At 42.0% G+C, this 13,899-nt stretch overlaps 1 protein-coding gene across 1 annotated transcript; it reads right to left on the reverse strand.

Annotated features, from left to right (window-relative positions):
* Positions 1-681: 681 nt before the first annotated feature.
* On the reverse strand, positions 682-6,501 carry tppp3 (tubulin polymerization-promoting protein family member 3). The gene is made up of 4 exons (XM_018742208.2): positions 6,414-6,501; positions 3,243-3,440; positions 2,959-3,112; positions 682-1,869 (listed from the first exon to the last, which is right to left on the reverse strand). Exons 2-4 carry the CDS (start codon positions 3,428-3,430, stop codon positions 1,678-1,680), a joined length of 534 nt encoding a protein of 177 aa, XP_018597724.2. The 5' UTR covers positions 3,431-3,440; positions 6,414-6,501; the 3' UTR covers positions 682-1,677.
* Between the last annotated feature and the right edge of the window lie 7,398 nt (positions 6,502-13,899).

Below are 13,899 nucleotides of genomic sequence, written 5' to 3' on the forward strand. Positions count from 1 at the left end.
TGGCAACAAGAGTCCCATGCTGGCTTCCTGTTCCTCAGCAGAGTGTGGGTGTGTGAGGGTAGGACTGACCTTTTTGCCATGTGTGTGTTCTGCGCAGTGACCCTCTCCACCCCACTGCTGCAGTTAGCTCCAGGAGCAGCACACTCACAGGGTGTGTTCACCAAAGAAGAGGCTGGACTGTATATGAAGACGCAGATCGCTGCGAACAAGGCTGCACTGATTTGTCCCAGTAAGGGGACACAGGTGGCGTAGTGGTTGGAGCTGCTGAATGGCCTCAGAGGTTGCAGGTTTGATTCGCACCTCTTGCTAGAGTAACTCTTGATCGGAGTACTTACCCTGAAAAATAACCCAATGGTTTAAATGGGTAAATAATTGTAAGTAGTGTAATACTGTAAATTAATTTGATGTAAATGAGTAAATATAGTATATTTGTATAATGAAGTGTTTTTTTAATAAACATAGTAGAAATAATAAATTAAGTGTAAATGTAAAGGACTAAACATACTCATTATATTTATCTTTCAAGCAATATATTGCTCATTATATTCATCTTATGAGCAATATTATATTGCTCAGAAGATGTTGAGCCTCTGTCAAGGCGATACCGCACTGAAATGTGTTTCCGTGTCTCAAGCCCCAGAAGAAATAAAAACAAGACGTCTCAACTCACACAGCATATGGAAAATGCATTTTAATACAAAAAGAAGGAAATGCAAGGATAGACTCAACAATGTAACAGATCCTCTTTGATGGTGTTCAGTTTGACTGCTATACATAAACATTGCCATGGAATGGAAGCATCCTCACTTTTATTATTTTCCTTCTTTAAAAAGCCTTCAAAAACAAAAACCTTAATATTCGTGACAGTTGATTTGTGGAGTTTTTCTTGAGAAGACACTGAATGCATTTTTCCAGTTTTTTTTTTTTTCCAGTTTCAGCACAACTTTGGAAAAAATTAAGAGAGTATTGATATGTAGATTAAAGGAAAATATTTACAAGTAGCAGGAACAGCTTATTATTTTGAGAAGGATTTGAGATCTAATGATTAGTACAGTTTAAAAAAAGTAAACACGATTCCCTTAAATGCAATCCTAGACGTTGTCGTTTGTTTTCATTTGCTTTTTGGATGTACAGCATATATTGATGTTTCAGGATGCAAACGCTCAGCCATGCGATGCTCTACCAATATTGTAACTCCTGGTGTGTGTTGTAGCTGTATAATAAAACAAGAGAACGTCACTGGGAAATTATTAGGATGAGCAGCCCATTCAGCAGAAGAATACTTGAATTTAAACATGTTAGCATGGTAAGACGATTAAAAAAAAAATCAAGTGGAAGGGGAGAAGAATGAATGAAGCGTGCGAGGCTCGTCTTTTTTTTTTTTTTTTAACATGGAAGTAAATATCAGCTGCTGTCTCCTTCGTTAGCAGATGACCCCATATCCCCATATCTGTGGACACAATGACTTTGCATCCATACACGGCCATGTGTTTGAGCCGTTCTCATTAAGTACTGAGAAAGCAGCCGTGCAAGAACTGATGAAGGTGGGTGGACAGCTCTTCTTCCTCATCCTCTCTTGACACCAAACGCTACAGCTCTGGGCTGTAATTTGGATCACATATCCGACCTGGTCCAGACCAGAAGTCCCGCAAAGGCACCCGTAGTCTGGATGCAGGGCTACTTGGCCTTGGTCTTCTCCTCGTACGTACCGGCGTTCTTGTAGGCGGCCACGTAACCCGTGTTCTCCACCAGCTCCTCGCGCCCGCCCCGGCCCTTGCCCTTCCCGCTTTCATCAAAACGCTCCCTGTGCGAACCCGTGTACTTGGACGTATCAGTCAGCCGGTCCACCGCTGCAGTCTTGGCAATTTTCTGAGACATGAAAACAAGCACCAAATTAAAATCAACACAAAATAAAAATAAAGCAAAAAAAAACAAACATATATTCATGCACCGCTTTAAATGTGTCTAATTTGCATGCTGCACCTGACCTTACATGTCAGGCTTCAAGCAGGTGTGAATCCTTAGCATATCTATCTCGCACAGGGCAAACGTGTCAGGGCACAAGAATGTTCACATCAGATGTTCAGATTCAATGACCATATAGAGGATATTAATACCGCATTTGTCAGTGTGCTGCTTGAGGGGTAATCATATCCATGGTGCCAGTCATCCTGCCTTCTGAAGCTTCCTTGAGATCTTTCCATAACCATGACATGCTCAACTTTTGTTAGGTGTGAATATACTGCGGTTATGTGATTATTATTGTCGTCATTGCTGCTGATTATTTGTGTGCATTTTGCTGACACTTTTCTCAAAAATGTACAATGTTAGGTTTGTGGACTAAGATAATTACAGGTATTTACCCGTTTAATTACTCAGTAATTCATGGGAGGGACCTTGTTCAGGGTTACCCAAGTGGGAGGTTGGATTGTGATGGTGGACGGGTGGTAATATATGTGTAATTTACAATGTAATATTAGGATATGGGAATTTTATATTTAAGTGTGTGTCTGTGTAATACATGATGTAATATATAATCTAATAAGAAAATACAGGTGATATAGTGTAACTAACACTGGAAAGGTGTGGGTCCAGCTGACATGAGTCTGTTTAACAAGAGGGGGCAGGGTGTCTGATGATGACAGACCCCAACACCCAGAAAGCCAAGGTTACAGCACGGATTGAGACACTGTTGCCCTGCCTCCTCTGTTTGCTGCGGCTGTGACGCTGCTCATGTCCGCTGGGTAACGGGAATGTCTTTGCAGCATTTCAGCAAGGCGGTTTAGGGAAATGCTCACTCGCATCACTGTGGAGACCAAAATTATTTTGTTTGCACTCTAAAAGTATACATTTACATTTGAGCTATTTGACAGCATACTGTAGAACTCCACTAAGCCGGAAGATGGTCGTGCTGCTATTAGTATTCGGTGGGATTCTGGGAAATCCATAGCGTCCTACCGTTATGCCAGTGTTCGAAGGCTCTTTCCCCTCAATCAGCTTGTGAATGGACTGCAAAGCCTCTTCCTTGCTTTGGTCTTTGAACCTCTTTGGTGCTAACTCCTGCAAGGCCTTCTCGAACTCCTCATAGGTGATTACACGGGAGTTTTTTGCCCTGTCCGTTAAAAAAAAAAGCATAATAATACAAAATGTACAAGACCGTGCAGTGATGCTGTAAATGGCTACAATGATATTTTCCTGATCTAAGAATACTAAGGCCAACAAGGAGTGCCGGACTGACGCACTTCACTTTGGAGAAGACAATGTCCACGTCGGTGCTGGTAACGTTCTTGCCGTCGATGACCTTGCAGTCTTTGCAGAGCTTTGCCCAGTTTTTGCCATTCATCTCTTTCCCAGTGGCTTTGGTGTCCCCGTGGATTGCAAATTTCTTAAAAGAGACCAGGAGGAATGTCATGTCTGCACCTTCAGCCATCTTCGGTGTTCTGGAAAACACATTTCAGGTCAATTAGAGACAATAACAATATGTAGGGTGAAGGACGCTTCATTTAATTTCCAGTTTTTCTATTATAGGATTTACATAGTAACCCTGAATCTGATTATAGATTACAGAACAATTGTAGCACAATTTTCTATGAAATTTTCAACTAAATTTTACAGAAGTGAAACGCCAACCACCAGGAAGACTGGGCAGCCACTGGTACTTGGACCCCTAGAGATTTATTTCTATCCCTTTGCAGTTGGGAGTTTGTTGTTTTCCTCTCCTCACCTGCCAACTGATTTACTCTATAGTTAACTATAACTGTAATGACCATAATATTGGTTCTTTCACAGTGACTTTGTACAGCCCACTGTGTCACTCTGGTGAGGAGAGCGCTCAATAAAGTTAAAAGAGTAAAAACTTGTTCATAATCCCGCTATCCGAACTCTGTTATTGAACACAAGGACAGGATTAAACAGCCTACTGATTGCCTGCTTTGCTATTCTGTGATTTTGCACAATAAACCATAGGGACAGACTGTCATTTTCCCAAATGATAAAAGACAATACTGTCCGGTTCCACAGCATTCTCCCTCACACCCTCATACCAGGGTTTTCTTCTCAGTCCGACCACAAACATTTTGATAACTGTATGAGCCACCAGTAGTAATACAATTAAGTTTTTTTTTTTTTTACCACCTCCATGTAAATGGAAATCGGGAATTTTGAATTTCTACATAATTTTTGTAGTATTTGAGTGATATAGCGGGAAGTCAATGACTTTGAGGCTTATCATTGAAGGATGAGTGATGAGGCATGCATGACCTTACTAGGGGCAAGGAGCTGTCACAGATGAAAACACCGATGTTATTGATCACCTGAAACACCCTGCAACCTGTAAAGGGCCAGTACAGCTGCAAAGACCACATTTGCAGATGAAAGGTACTATCTTGAAGCATATGGCATTTCAAGCATTTCTTGTATCCAACAGCTCAGCATCAATGTTTTTTTGCTCTCTGAAATGTAAGGGAAATTAGTGACGGAAAATAACTTCACACCCAGAAACATGGTCAGCTGTATCTCAACGATCCTATTTGCTCGGGCCATGAATATGTTGGTGAATTCAGTAGAAGTAGAGCATAGAAGTATGTGCACTAAATCTGTGCACAGCCTACAGTGACCTGTCAAAGCCTTCACAGCTGACAAGATAGCGGCCACGTCGCTCATCAGTGCGTCCCAGGATGCTGGATGGATTTTACAGGGCTCGGCTCAGCTCATCACTTTCATCACTTTGGCTAAGGTGAATTTCTAACCATCAAAGTTCAAATTTCTGATGCTGCGCACAGGAAGCACTGATGGCCACTGCAGCAGGGCAGGTAAAGTCCAAGCACCAGCACAATGGCAGGGGCTGGGACTCCTCTCTAATTTTCGAGTCGGCACTGGATGGAGGCAGAAATTCACTTAGACATTCTGCTGACACTGTAACACTTTGTCCATAACTAAATCAACTATGCTATATTTTCAATTTCCCTGCAGGGATTAATAAAGTATGATATCATAAACATCCTTCAGCCAAATTATCAAAATGTCTCATTCCAGTGTGTATAGGGTGTGTGTGCCTCACACCCCGTATACTTCTTTGATAGACTCTGGACCTCTGACACAAATGACTAAATGAAATATAACAGTAAAAGATGTTAGAAATCATATTTTTTTACTAAAAATTATGTTTTTGACATCTTTGTCCTGTGTAAAAGACTATTCTTTTTATTTTGGTCATTCGTTTAAAGTGACAGTTTTATCTTGGAACAAATTATTTTTTCCCATAATCATAATTCAATACCCTCACAGTGAGGTGAGCTCATGAGACAAATTAATCACGTTATGTAAGGGATGGGTGTACATCATATTTTTTCATCAGTATAGTATCACTGGCAGCAAATTCTGAAATTCAAGTCTTCACAATTTTGTGATTTTGGCTGCATAATTTAGTCACTAAAAATTCATTTATTTTCTTATTAAATACTGTAAAAAAAAGTAATGTTGTGGCTATGTTTTCTTTGATAATGGCATCAGTTTGCCGAAGGAATATTCAGGGACTATAACCACATTAGTCCAAGTATATCATGAAACTGAAATGTACAATGATTTTAATAACATTTTTTCTAACAGATTATGAATATCTGAACTTATTTTGGTATATGTGTAGTCAAGTCATCAGTCAAAATAGGAACACTGGTAAAAATGCAGTTCTAGCCAGTTATACTGACTTAAAAAATGTGAGCAACAACAGAAAAAAGCAGGTATGTGTCGATGCATTACGCAGAATGCATTTACATGGCAATTATACTTTAAACCTCAGTTGCTGGTGTTTCTGGGATTTCTTGAAAAATGCAGAAAATTCATTCAGTGATTTCTTTTATTCTTTTATTTGCCACGTATAACAGCCATTTGTAAACATGCCCAGTATAACTTCAATTACAAGTAATAATAAAGGGTGTGTGGTTTAAGTGTGCATTTGCTTTGCCAAATATTTGCATATGTTTTTTATCAAAGTAGCGTCACTATTGATTCTTTCAGCACTCATACTGCAAAAACAAATGCAAATTCACAGGTCTCTATACTGCAACCAGTGCAAAGCATTTTCATAACCCAATGCAGAAGTAATTGACTTCTGTTCTAGCCTACCTTAAAGAAATGAATAGAATTACCCTTTTAAAAACTGTACAAGTGCAAATAGAGATTGGTACTTAGCCCTTACCATTCAATTCAATCAATGCACAGGTTTTTTCCAAGTACAAAGAGCACATCATTTAAAATGGATTTGCAGAAAAGTTGGAATGAGAAGCAGCAACTTTTCCTGCACGTCAGATCGCTGGCAGGCCAGAGAGCAGGTGCCCTGGTTCTGGGTGTCAGGGAAAGACACCACACACAGATCAGTACGCAGCACTGGAGCAAGAAAAGGACCCCCCCCTTACCTCTCCCAACTGCCACCACGTATCCCGTCTGTGCCGCTCTGCTCGCCGCTGCTCCGTAGTGCACCCTCCCATCTGTTCTGCCACTGAAATGCGCTTTAAAGGCTAACGACTTGTTATCCCCTGTTTACCCCTGTATCCATGGAGACATCCTGCTGAACATCAAGGGAAGGCTATAAAAATAGGGGGGAGAGAAAAAATCCTTTCTCTGCAAGTGGGTGACCGAGGTCATTTATTAGGCAGTATGAACCCCTCCGGCAGAACAGTAAGGGTGTGCAGGTAACACCTCCGCACAATGGGGGTCCATGCGAACACTCGGCCTCAGCTGAAGTCCACCAGCATACGATGCAGTGGGGAGCCGGAGAGCAAAGGATTGAACATGGACCGGTATGGTAGCTGAATCTGCTGTGGTATTTTGGGGGTGCAGAATGGATGTTACTGCTGCTGTCCATGTCGGGATAAAATAAAAACATTTTGATCTGGCCTTTCAAGAGTTTTGTCAATAAGGCATTATGGTGTGCATGATGTTTAATGTCATTTTGTAACCATATTGCTTATTTCTGTATGCTTTTCCCACGTACGCAGATGGCATCAAAGGTAATTAAATTAATAAATGTTCCTCCTTTTCTATTAATTATCAAGGACTCAGTAACCCCACTACAGCCTACAAGTTATTGGTAACACATCTAGTCTCTGCAGCACTGTGTTACTCAGCATATCCAGTGCACACCTGTGGAACCCATCGAATGTACTGCGTATCACTTTTTTTTACTTCTGGATGTTCGGTTTCAGTATAACGTGGAGGAAATAACACCATAAGCTGACGCCTACTGAGCATCTGTTCTGATGGATATTTTTTCAAGTCGTGCGAGATTTATATATTTGTTTGCATCAGTGCCTTGCAGCTATGACCACATGTCCACCAGCAGAAAGATTTACAGTGACTGAATTCCCAAAACCATCTTTTGAGAATTATGTCATTTTTGTATCTCAGTAGCTGTAGATGAAGTTGCGCCACAAAGATTTCAAGCGCCTGATTGGCGTCGCAGATAACTCACTGTCTGCCTGGCTGCAGCTCAACTCTGAAACATAAGCAGCAATATTTCACACTAATCATAGCAACAATAAAAACATTTGAGTTTTCTTTCAGGAGACTGTGGTACCTTCTGAAGATTTAACTCACATGACATCATAAATGTCCTACAAAGACGATGAATTCTGTTGATGCCCCTCTCCAGAAAATCCAACTGCATGTAATGTTATATTATATTATATTATATTATATTATATTATATTATTACATGCAGTTGGATTTATATTATATTATATTATATTATATTACGGTGTGCAGCGGTCTTGGCCAGGAACTGCTGTGTGGTGGATCTGGGGTCCGAGTCCTGCTTCGGGTGCTTTGCAGCGGACTGCTGTCCTGTCCAGAGTGTGTCCCCTCCCCTTCAGCCTTACACCCTGTGTTGCTGGGTAGGCTCCAGTTTGCTGCAACAGTGTGTGTATATTGTATGTATGTATGTATATATATATGTGTGTGTACAGTAAGAATAATAAAATACATTATTTTACTATTGTAAATTTTCAAGTGTAACGGTATATACTCACTTACAGTATCTGTTTGTCCATGTCAGAGTCACCACAGTCCAGAGCCTATTCCAGAGGTATGATGCACTACGCTGGTCAGTCTGCACCCTGGACAGGATGCCAGTCCATCAGAGGGGATCCACATACACTCACACACACACAAAGAGCAATTTGGAGTTATAAATTCACCTGAAACGTATGCCTTTGCACTGTGGGAGGAAACCAGAGCACCTGACAGAAACCCAACACAGGGAGAACATGCAAACTTCACTGGCTGTACCAACATCAAAGTGCAAAAAATCAAATAAAATGATAATAAATAGGAAACCAGATAGTGAAAGATTTGATGAAACTACAAAAGTTAGTAAAGTAAAATAAGTAGCACATAAAAACATTAGGTAACCGTGACTACCATGGCAGCCTTGAGCTGTGGAGGGCCTTGCCGTGTCAAGGCCAGTGTTCGCTTCCTTTCCTCCATTAGACTCGACCTTTCCTTCGAGCCTCTGAGTCCACTCATTTTCAACGAATGCCAGGTTGGATGTCGCACCTTCCCGAAGACTCACCACATCCCATAATTTCGGCATCGGTCCTCAAGTGAGAATTAACATTTCAAGCCGGGTTTGAAATTACAGGCACAAGTCACAGAAAAGAAACCGAGGCCAAGAGTGACCTAGCTTGTGTGATTTATATGTTTAATTAGGTCTGGAAGTAATTAAATAAAAAATATAACATCCTATTCCAGAACTTAGTGGCCTGTGATGTTATAAACAAAATCCGGATTTGCGCTGTGTTTTTTTTCCTACCGCTGCCATAGCTAAAATTTAAGTGTTTCCAGCTGGAGGAAAGCCTGCGTTGAGCTTTTCTCACCCATGAGACCTGGACAGTGAAGAATTATTCAGCTCTGGACCAAGACAGGATTTGTTCTCTTATTAACTGCACACCAAAAATGAGGAATAACAGCAATGCAGGTTGCCTAGTATACTGAATATTTAAATATTTAAATTAGGAAAGCAAAAATGGCTTTAGCAATTGTGGGGCCTCCTGAAATTAAGATTATTTCATAATAGGTATGAGGAATACTTGGTATCAGGCTGTATTAAAAAGAAAACATCAAAATTTATTTGCTGATTTTTCAAAGCGGGTAGTGGCAGCCCTACTGTCGGCACGAGGTCCCACTGGGTCTAACGAGTCTATTGGCCTAAAGTCGCTCTTGGGAATAAGGATTACTGTATGGCTGACATTACAGCACCGTACATATGAACGTGAAAAAAATCATTTCCTTGCAGAATGACGTTTCAGAAAGCTGTCCTTTTCTTTTAGGTCTGTATGTGCCTCTGCTTCGTAGATCACTTCACTAACCGACTTCTTGCATGTTAAAGGGCAGTCCAGGGTCTCAATAGCACAGTAACCCCAGCAAGTCATGATCTACCTGGCTCACTGTTTATCTTCCACAGTGTTAACCTGCCAAGAGCCCCGGCGAGCAGAACAAGGCGATTAGGGGAAGCTTTGTAAATACAGCCCCAAAGCCCTCGGTAACCCGGTACTGAGCGTGGATCCTCTACAGCGCTCTGCCTGGGCTTGCGCCACTGCAGATGGTCCCTGGTGTTGTGCAAGATAAGCAGAAAGAGACGTGCCAGTGCCTCTGTGCCTGGGGCCCAGGACACACACACACACACATTTTCTGAACCGCTCGTCCGGCCTTACGCCCTCTGTTGCCGGGCCCAGGACAGTTAGTGGTAACTGGGAGAAGACTTGACTGAAGGGCTGTGGGTTCATGTTTCAAACAGCAGAAGGTTGTGGGAGTTGGGTTTGGCTTGGGCTTGAATCCTGGGTTTGGTGTGGAACTCGGGCAACTGCCCAAGTTAAGCCTACAGCACTGAGACACTGGGCTGAAAACTCACCTTACTGGACAAGCCTATCGTGGAGTTCAATGGGAAGATTTAATGATGTCTTCCATCTGCACCCTTGGGTGCCTCGACCAGCCCCAGACTTGAGACAGCAAAGTAAATTCAAAGCAAACACATCTGAAGTGACACGACATAGGCTGGATCCAGGCTTCTTCCACTGGTGTGTTCAACCACCTACACACAAATGCAGAGACTTGTGTCGGATGTGTTCACACAGGTAGCAGATGGAGTAGTGCTTAGAGCTGGTTCCCTTAGGATGTGGAGATTCAAGTTCACATCCCAACTCCCGCTGTAGTACCCTTGATCAAGGTACTTACCCTGAAAGGATACAGTGAAAATTACCCAGTGCTACAAAATGGTAAATCAGTGTAAGATGTTCTAGGGAAAGTGTCAGATGAATAGTTAGCATGCAGTTTAAGACCTCTCACTATGTTATGGAATGCAGAAATACACACACATTTTCAGAACCACTTGTCCCATACAGGGTCACGGAGCCTACCCAGTAACACAGGGCATAAGGCCGGAGGGGGAGGGAACACACCCAGGATGGGACGCCAGTCCGTCACAAGGCACCCCAAGCAGGACTCGAACCCCAGACCCATGGGAAAACAGGACTGTGGTCCAACCCACTGCGCCACCACCGTGCCAGCACCACACCCCCCACCCTTCAGAATGCAGAAATACTCATGAGTATTTCCAGTTCTATATTTAAATGCCCATTCGGGTTACAAGACATATTTTGGAAAAAGTTGGAAAATATACTGTAAACTTTGTGTTACATATTCATTCATATAACATATTCTAATTCCAAAAGTTATATGTACAGTGATTTTTTATTTTTTTTTGTTATATACTTCAAATTTGGAAACAGAAGGCAGGGGGCGCAGTGGCGCGGTGGGTTGGACCGAGTCCTGCTCTCCAGTGGGTCTGGGGTTCGAGTCCTGCTTGGGGTGCCTTGCGATGGACTGGCGTCCCGTCCTGGGTGTGTCCTCTCCCCCTCTGGCCCTACGCCCTGTGTTGCTGGGTAGGCTCTGGTTCCCTGTGACCCCGTATGGGACAAGTGGTTCAGAAAATGTGTGTGTGTGTGTGTGTGTGTGTGTGTGTGTGTGTGTGTGTGTGTGTGTGTGGAAATAGAAGCCTGTGTCTAATTAGGAGCCGTGAGAAGAACTAATAACTCTAATTGAGTTTGAAATGGTGATGAAATTAATGACAGGTTTAATCTAATCCAGAACAGAACTGTTTCCAAAACCAACATTAAACATAAGATGTTTAATGAGCATTATGTATGAAACAACATGCACATTTTAAAATTAATGGACAATCACAAATCACAAATTTTTTCTGAAGTTTGTGTGTTTACTACACTTATATTAAGGTTACAAGAATACCAAATAGCCCAAAGCACAAGTGCTTTCTAGAAAACTAAAGGGCCATTGTTTGCAATGCTGGGACGGCCTTCCAGAAGAATTCAGTCTGTGGGTGTGGGTCATGTCAACATCCTATAGTGTCACAAAGCTCACAGGATGCTCAAGGGACGGACTGCCGTCGCTATGGCAATTGAACATACGCAATGAAACAGAACCATGAAATTCACCAGAAAGGCTATGACATTTGCATTTATTCATTTAGCAGATGTTTTTCTCCAAAGCAACTTTCAACTCAGAGTAAACAAAAGAGCATTTCATTGATGGACGGGACAGATGCAGACACAGACATGTGATATTCAGACTACAGTCACTTACAGTAGTCCAATACCACTGTTTTTACCAGTGTACATTACATAAGTAGCTGCATCGCATTGACAGGGAGTACATTTATTTATTCATTCATTCATTATTATATTTTGTTTTAACAGTGTAAATGTAAGTGTAGTGAAAGATTATGGAGCAACAGGAGATCAGGAGAGGAGTGGGTCTAACCGAGATGTGTTTAGCAACACTTTCATGAATGTTGAGAGGGATTCAGCAGCTCTGAGGGACAGAGGGAGCTCTTTTCACCACACAGGAGACAAGACTAGTTTTGCTGTGAAAAACTGAGCTCAAAACGGTGGTGCAGCAGCCCTGCCTGTCTGGTGAATGTGGATATATAACAGGACAACCTAAATTTCTCAAATCGTTTAAAGACGTAAAAACCAGTGCAACTGTACAGATGAAAGATGTGCATTTCAACAAAACCACGCTGATGGAAAAGGAATGTTCCTGTTTTGTGAACACTTTGCTCATCAGTCGATATGTGGGAAGTGGCAGGCTTCAGCGGGTGGGAGGTCCTGTCGTTAGCTTAGTGAGATCCTTGTGCCTGTAGCGCTATTCTGCTCTCCAGAGAGCGTTCAGCGCAGGTCATTATTAGATCATGGTTCTTCATATGAGCGGGGCGGCTCTGAGAGGAAACAGATGTTCGTTCGCGGGCCTTCCTGCGGAAGGGATGCCGCATAGCGCTGGTACTGGAAGGACAGGTGTGCGCCACACGAACGCAGAGGTGACACACCTGGACGCCCTCAGAAACACCCCTCGGGCTGTCATTTGCAAATGCCACATGGCAGCTTGTTTTCTTTTGGGCACAAAGGGAATGAAAAGATCCCTTCATGATTTCAAGCTTTGTTTCTACTCCGTTGCCATGGAGATAAGAACTGCTGACCAGCTTCTAAGGACAGACAAATGATGTTTCTAGGGGAACGCAATACCAAATATAAATTTCACTGACAGTTTAACCAGGTTGCATTCCTACAGGTCCTGAAAGCGTGCCACTGGTATGTTCAAAATATGACATGGCAGACAAACCCGTGAAAACAAGTCTGGCAGATTTAGGCAGTGCTAAGTCAACTGAGAAAAATAATATTTAAAAAATACAAAATAAATTGTGGTATTGGCCAAACTGACTGTGCTTTGACCATTGCGTACCTAAAGTTCTTCACCTGCTGTGAAATGCATTTTTGTTTACTCCAAGTTATTTGCTGCTTTGGAGAAAAGTAAAATAAATAAAACACAAAGAAATCAAAATATAAAAAAGTGAAAACTGGTGAATGGGTGTCGAGCAACGCTGATGTACAAATTCCCAATAAACAAAATACAGAAAAGCTCTATTGGTTTCTATTCCAACTCCAAATGGGGGGGGGGGGGGGAAAATAAATAAATACTGTAATGTTTCAAAAATACTAAAAGAATACTGACTAGCACTACAGGGTGGCTACAAAGTCCCCCTGCAGGCAAAGGCAAATTAAACTTTATTAGACACTGTCTATATGTTCCCCTCCATTCTCTGCACAAATAATCTTTGTCCATGTTCTTCTAGAAATATTCATCTATGCTGATGTAACTTCAAAAAAAAAAAAAAAAAAAAAACAATAATAATGCAACAATTAACAGTAAATGCAAACTCACATATAGGGACCCTGTGGCTATACCCCATAGAATGATCCAGAAGAAGATGTTTCTCAGATGTTCATCTGAGTTACTCACCAAAAGTTAAGCCTCCTTTGACCCTCAACCTCAGCCTTTGCCTAAGGTTACTCAAAATGTCTGTAAACCAAGCTACTTGCGAAGATCTACCGATATAGCTCAGCAACTTTTACTGGAGTAATTCAGGGTGATTACATCACTGAAGGATTCTACAAGAAGAGGGATTTGAACCCGTGCCCTTCAGTTGCTGGACACAGGCTGTAAACTGTATGCTACCCACTGGCGAAGACACCAAAGAGGAAAAAAAACAGAGCAAGGAGATCCAGGCCAAGCGCCAGCTGACTTGTCAGTGCGCCAGGTTCGAGCTGCCTAGCAAGTTGTGTCAATGGATTTTTCTATGAGCCACAGGATGATTTATGAGACTTTAATTGACGGTTTTAATTATAGCAAAGGAAACAAATAAAGCCACGATTAAAGAGGAGCGGGCAGCAGGGCTATAACACATCACAAGTGGATGCCATTGGACTGCCTCGGCTGTACTGTGCGGCCAATTAATAACCCTGGCAACACCGTGTTTTTTTTGTGTGCGCTTTA

Source organism: Scleropages formosus, chromosome 5 (assembly GCF_900964775.1).
Source record: "Scleropages formosus chromosome 5, fSclFor1.1, whole genome shotgun sequence".
Classification (NCBI taxonomy): Eukaryota; Metazoa; Chordata; class Actinopteri; order Osteoglossiformes; family Osteoglossidae; genus Scleropages; species Scleropages formosus.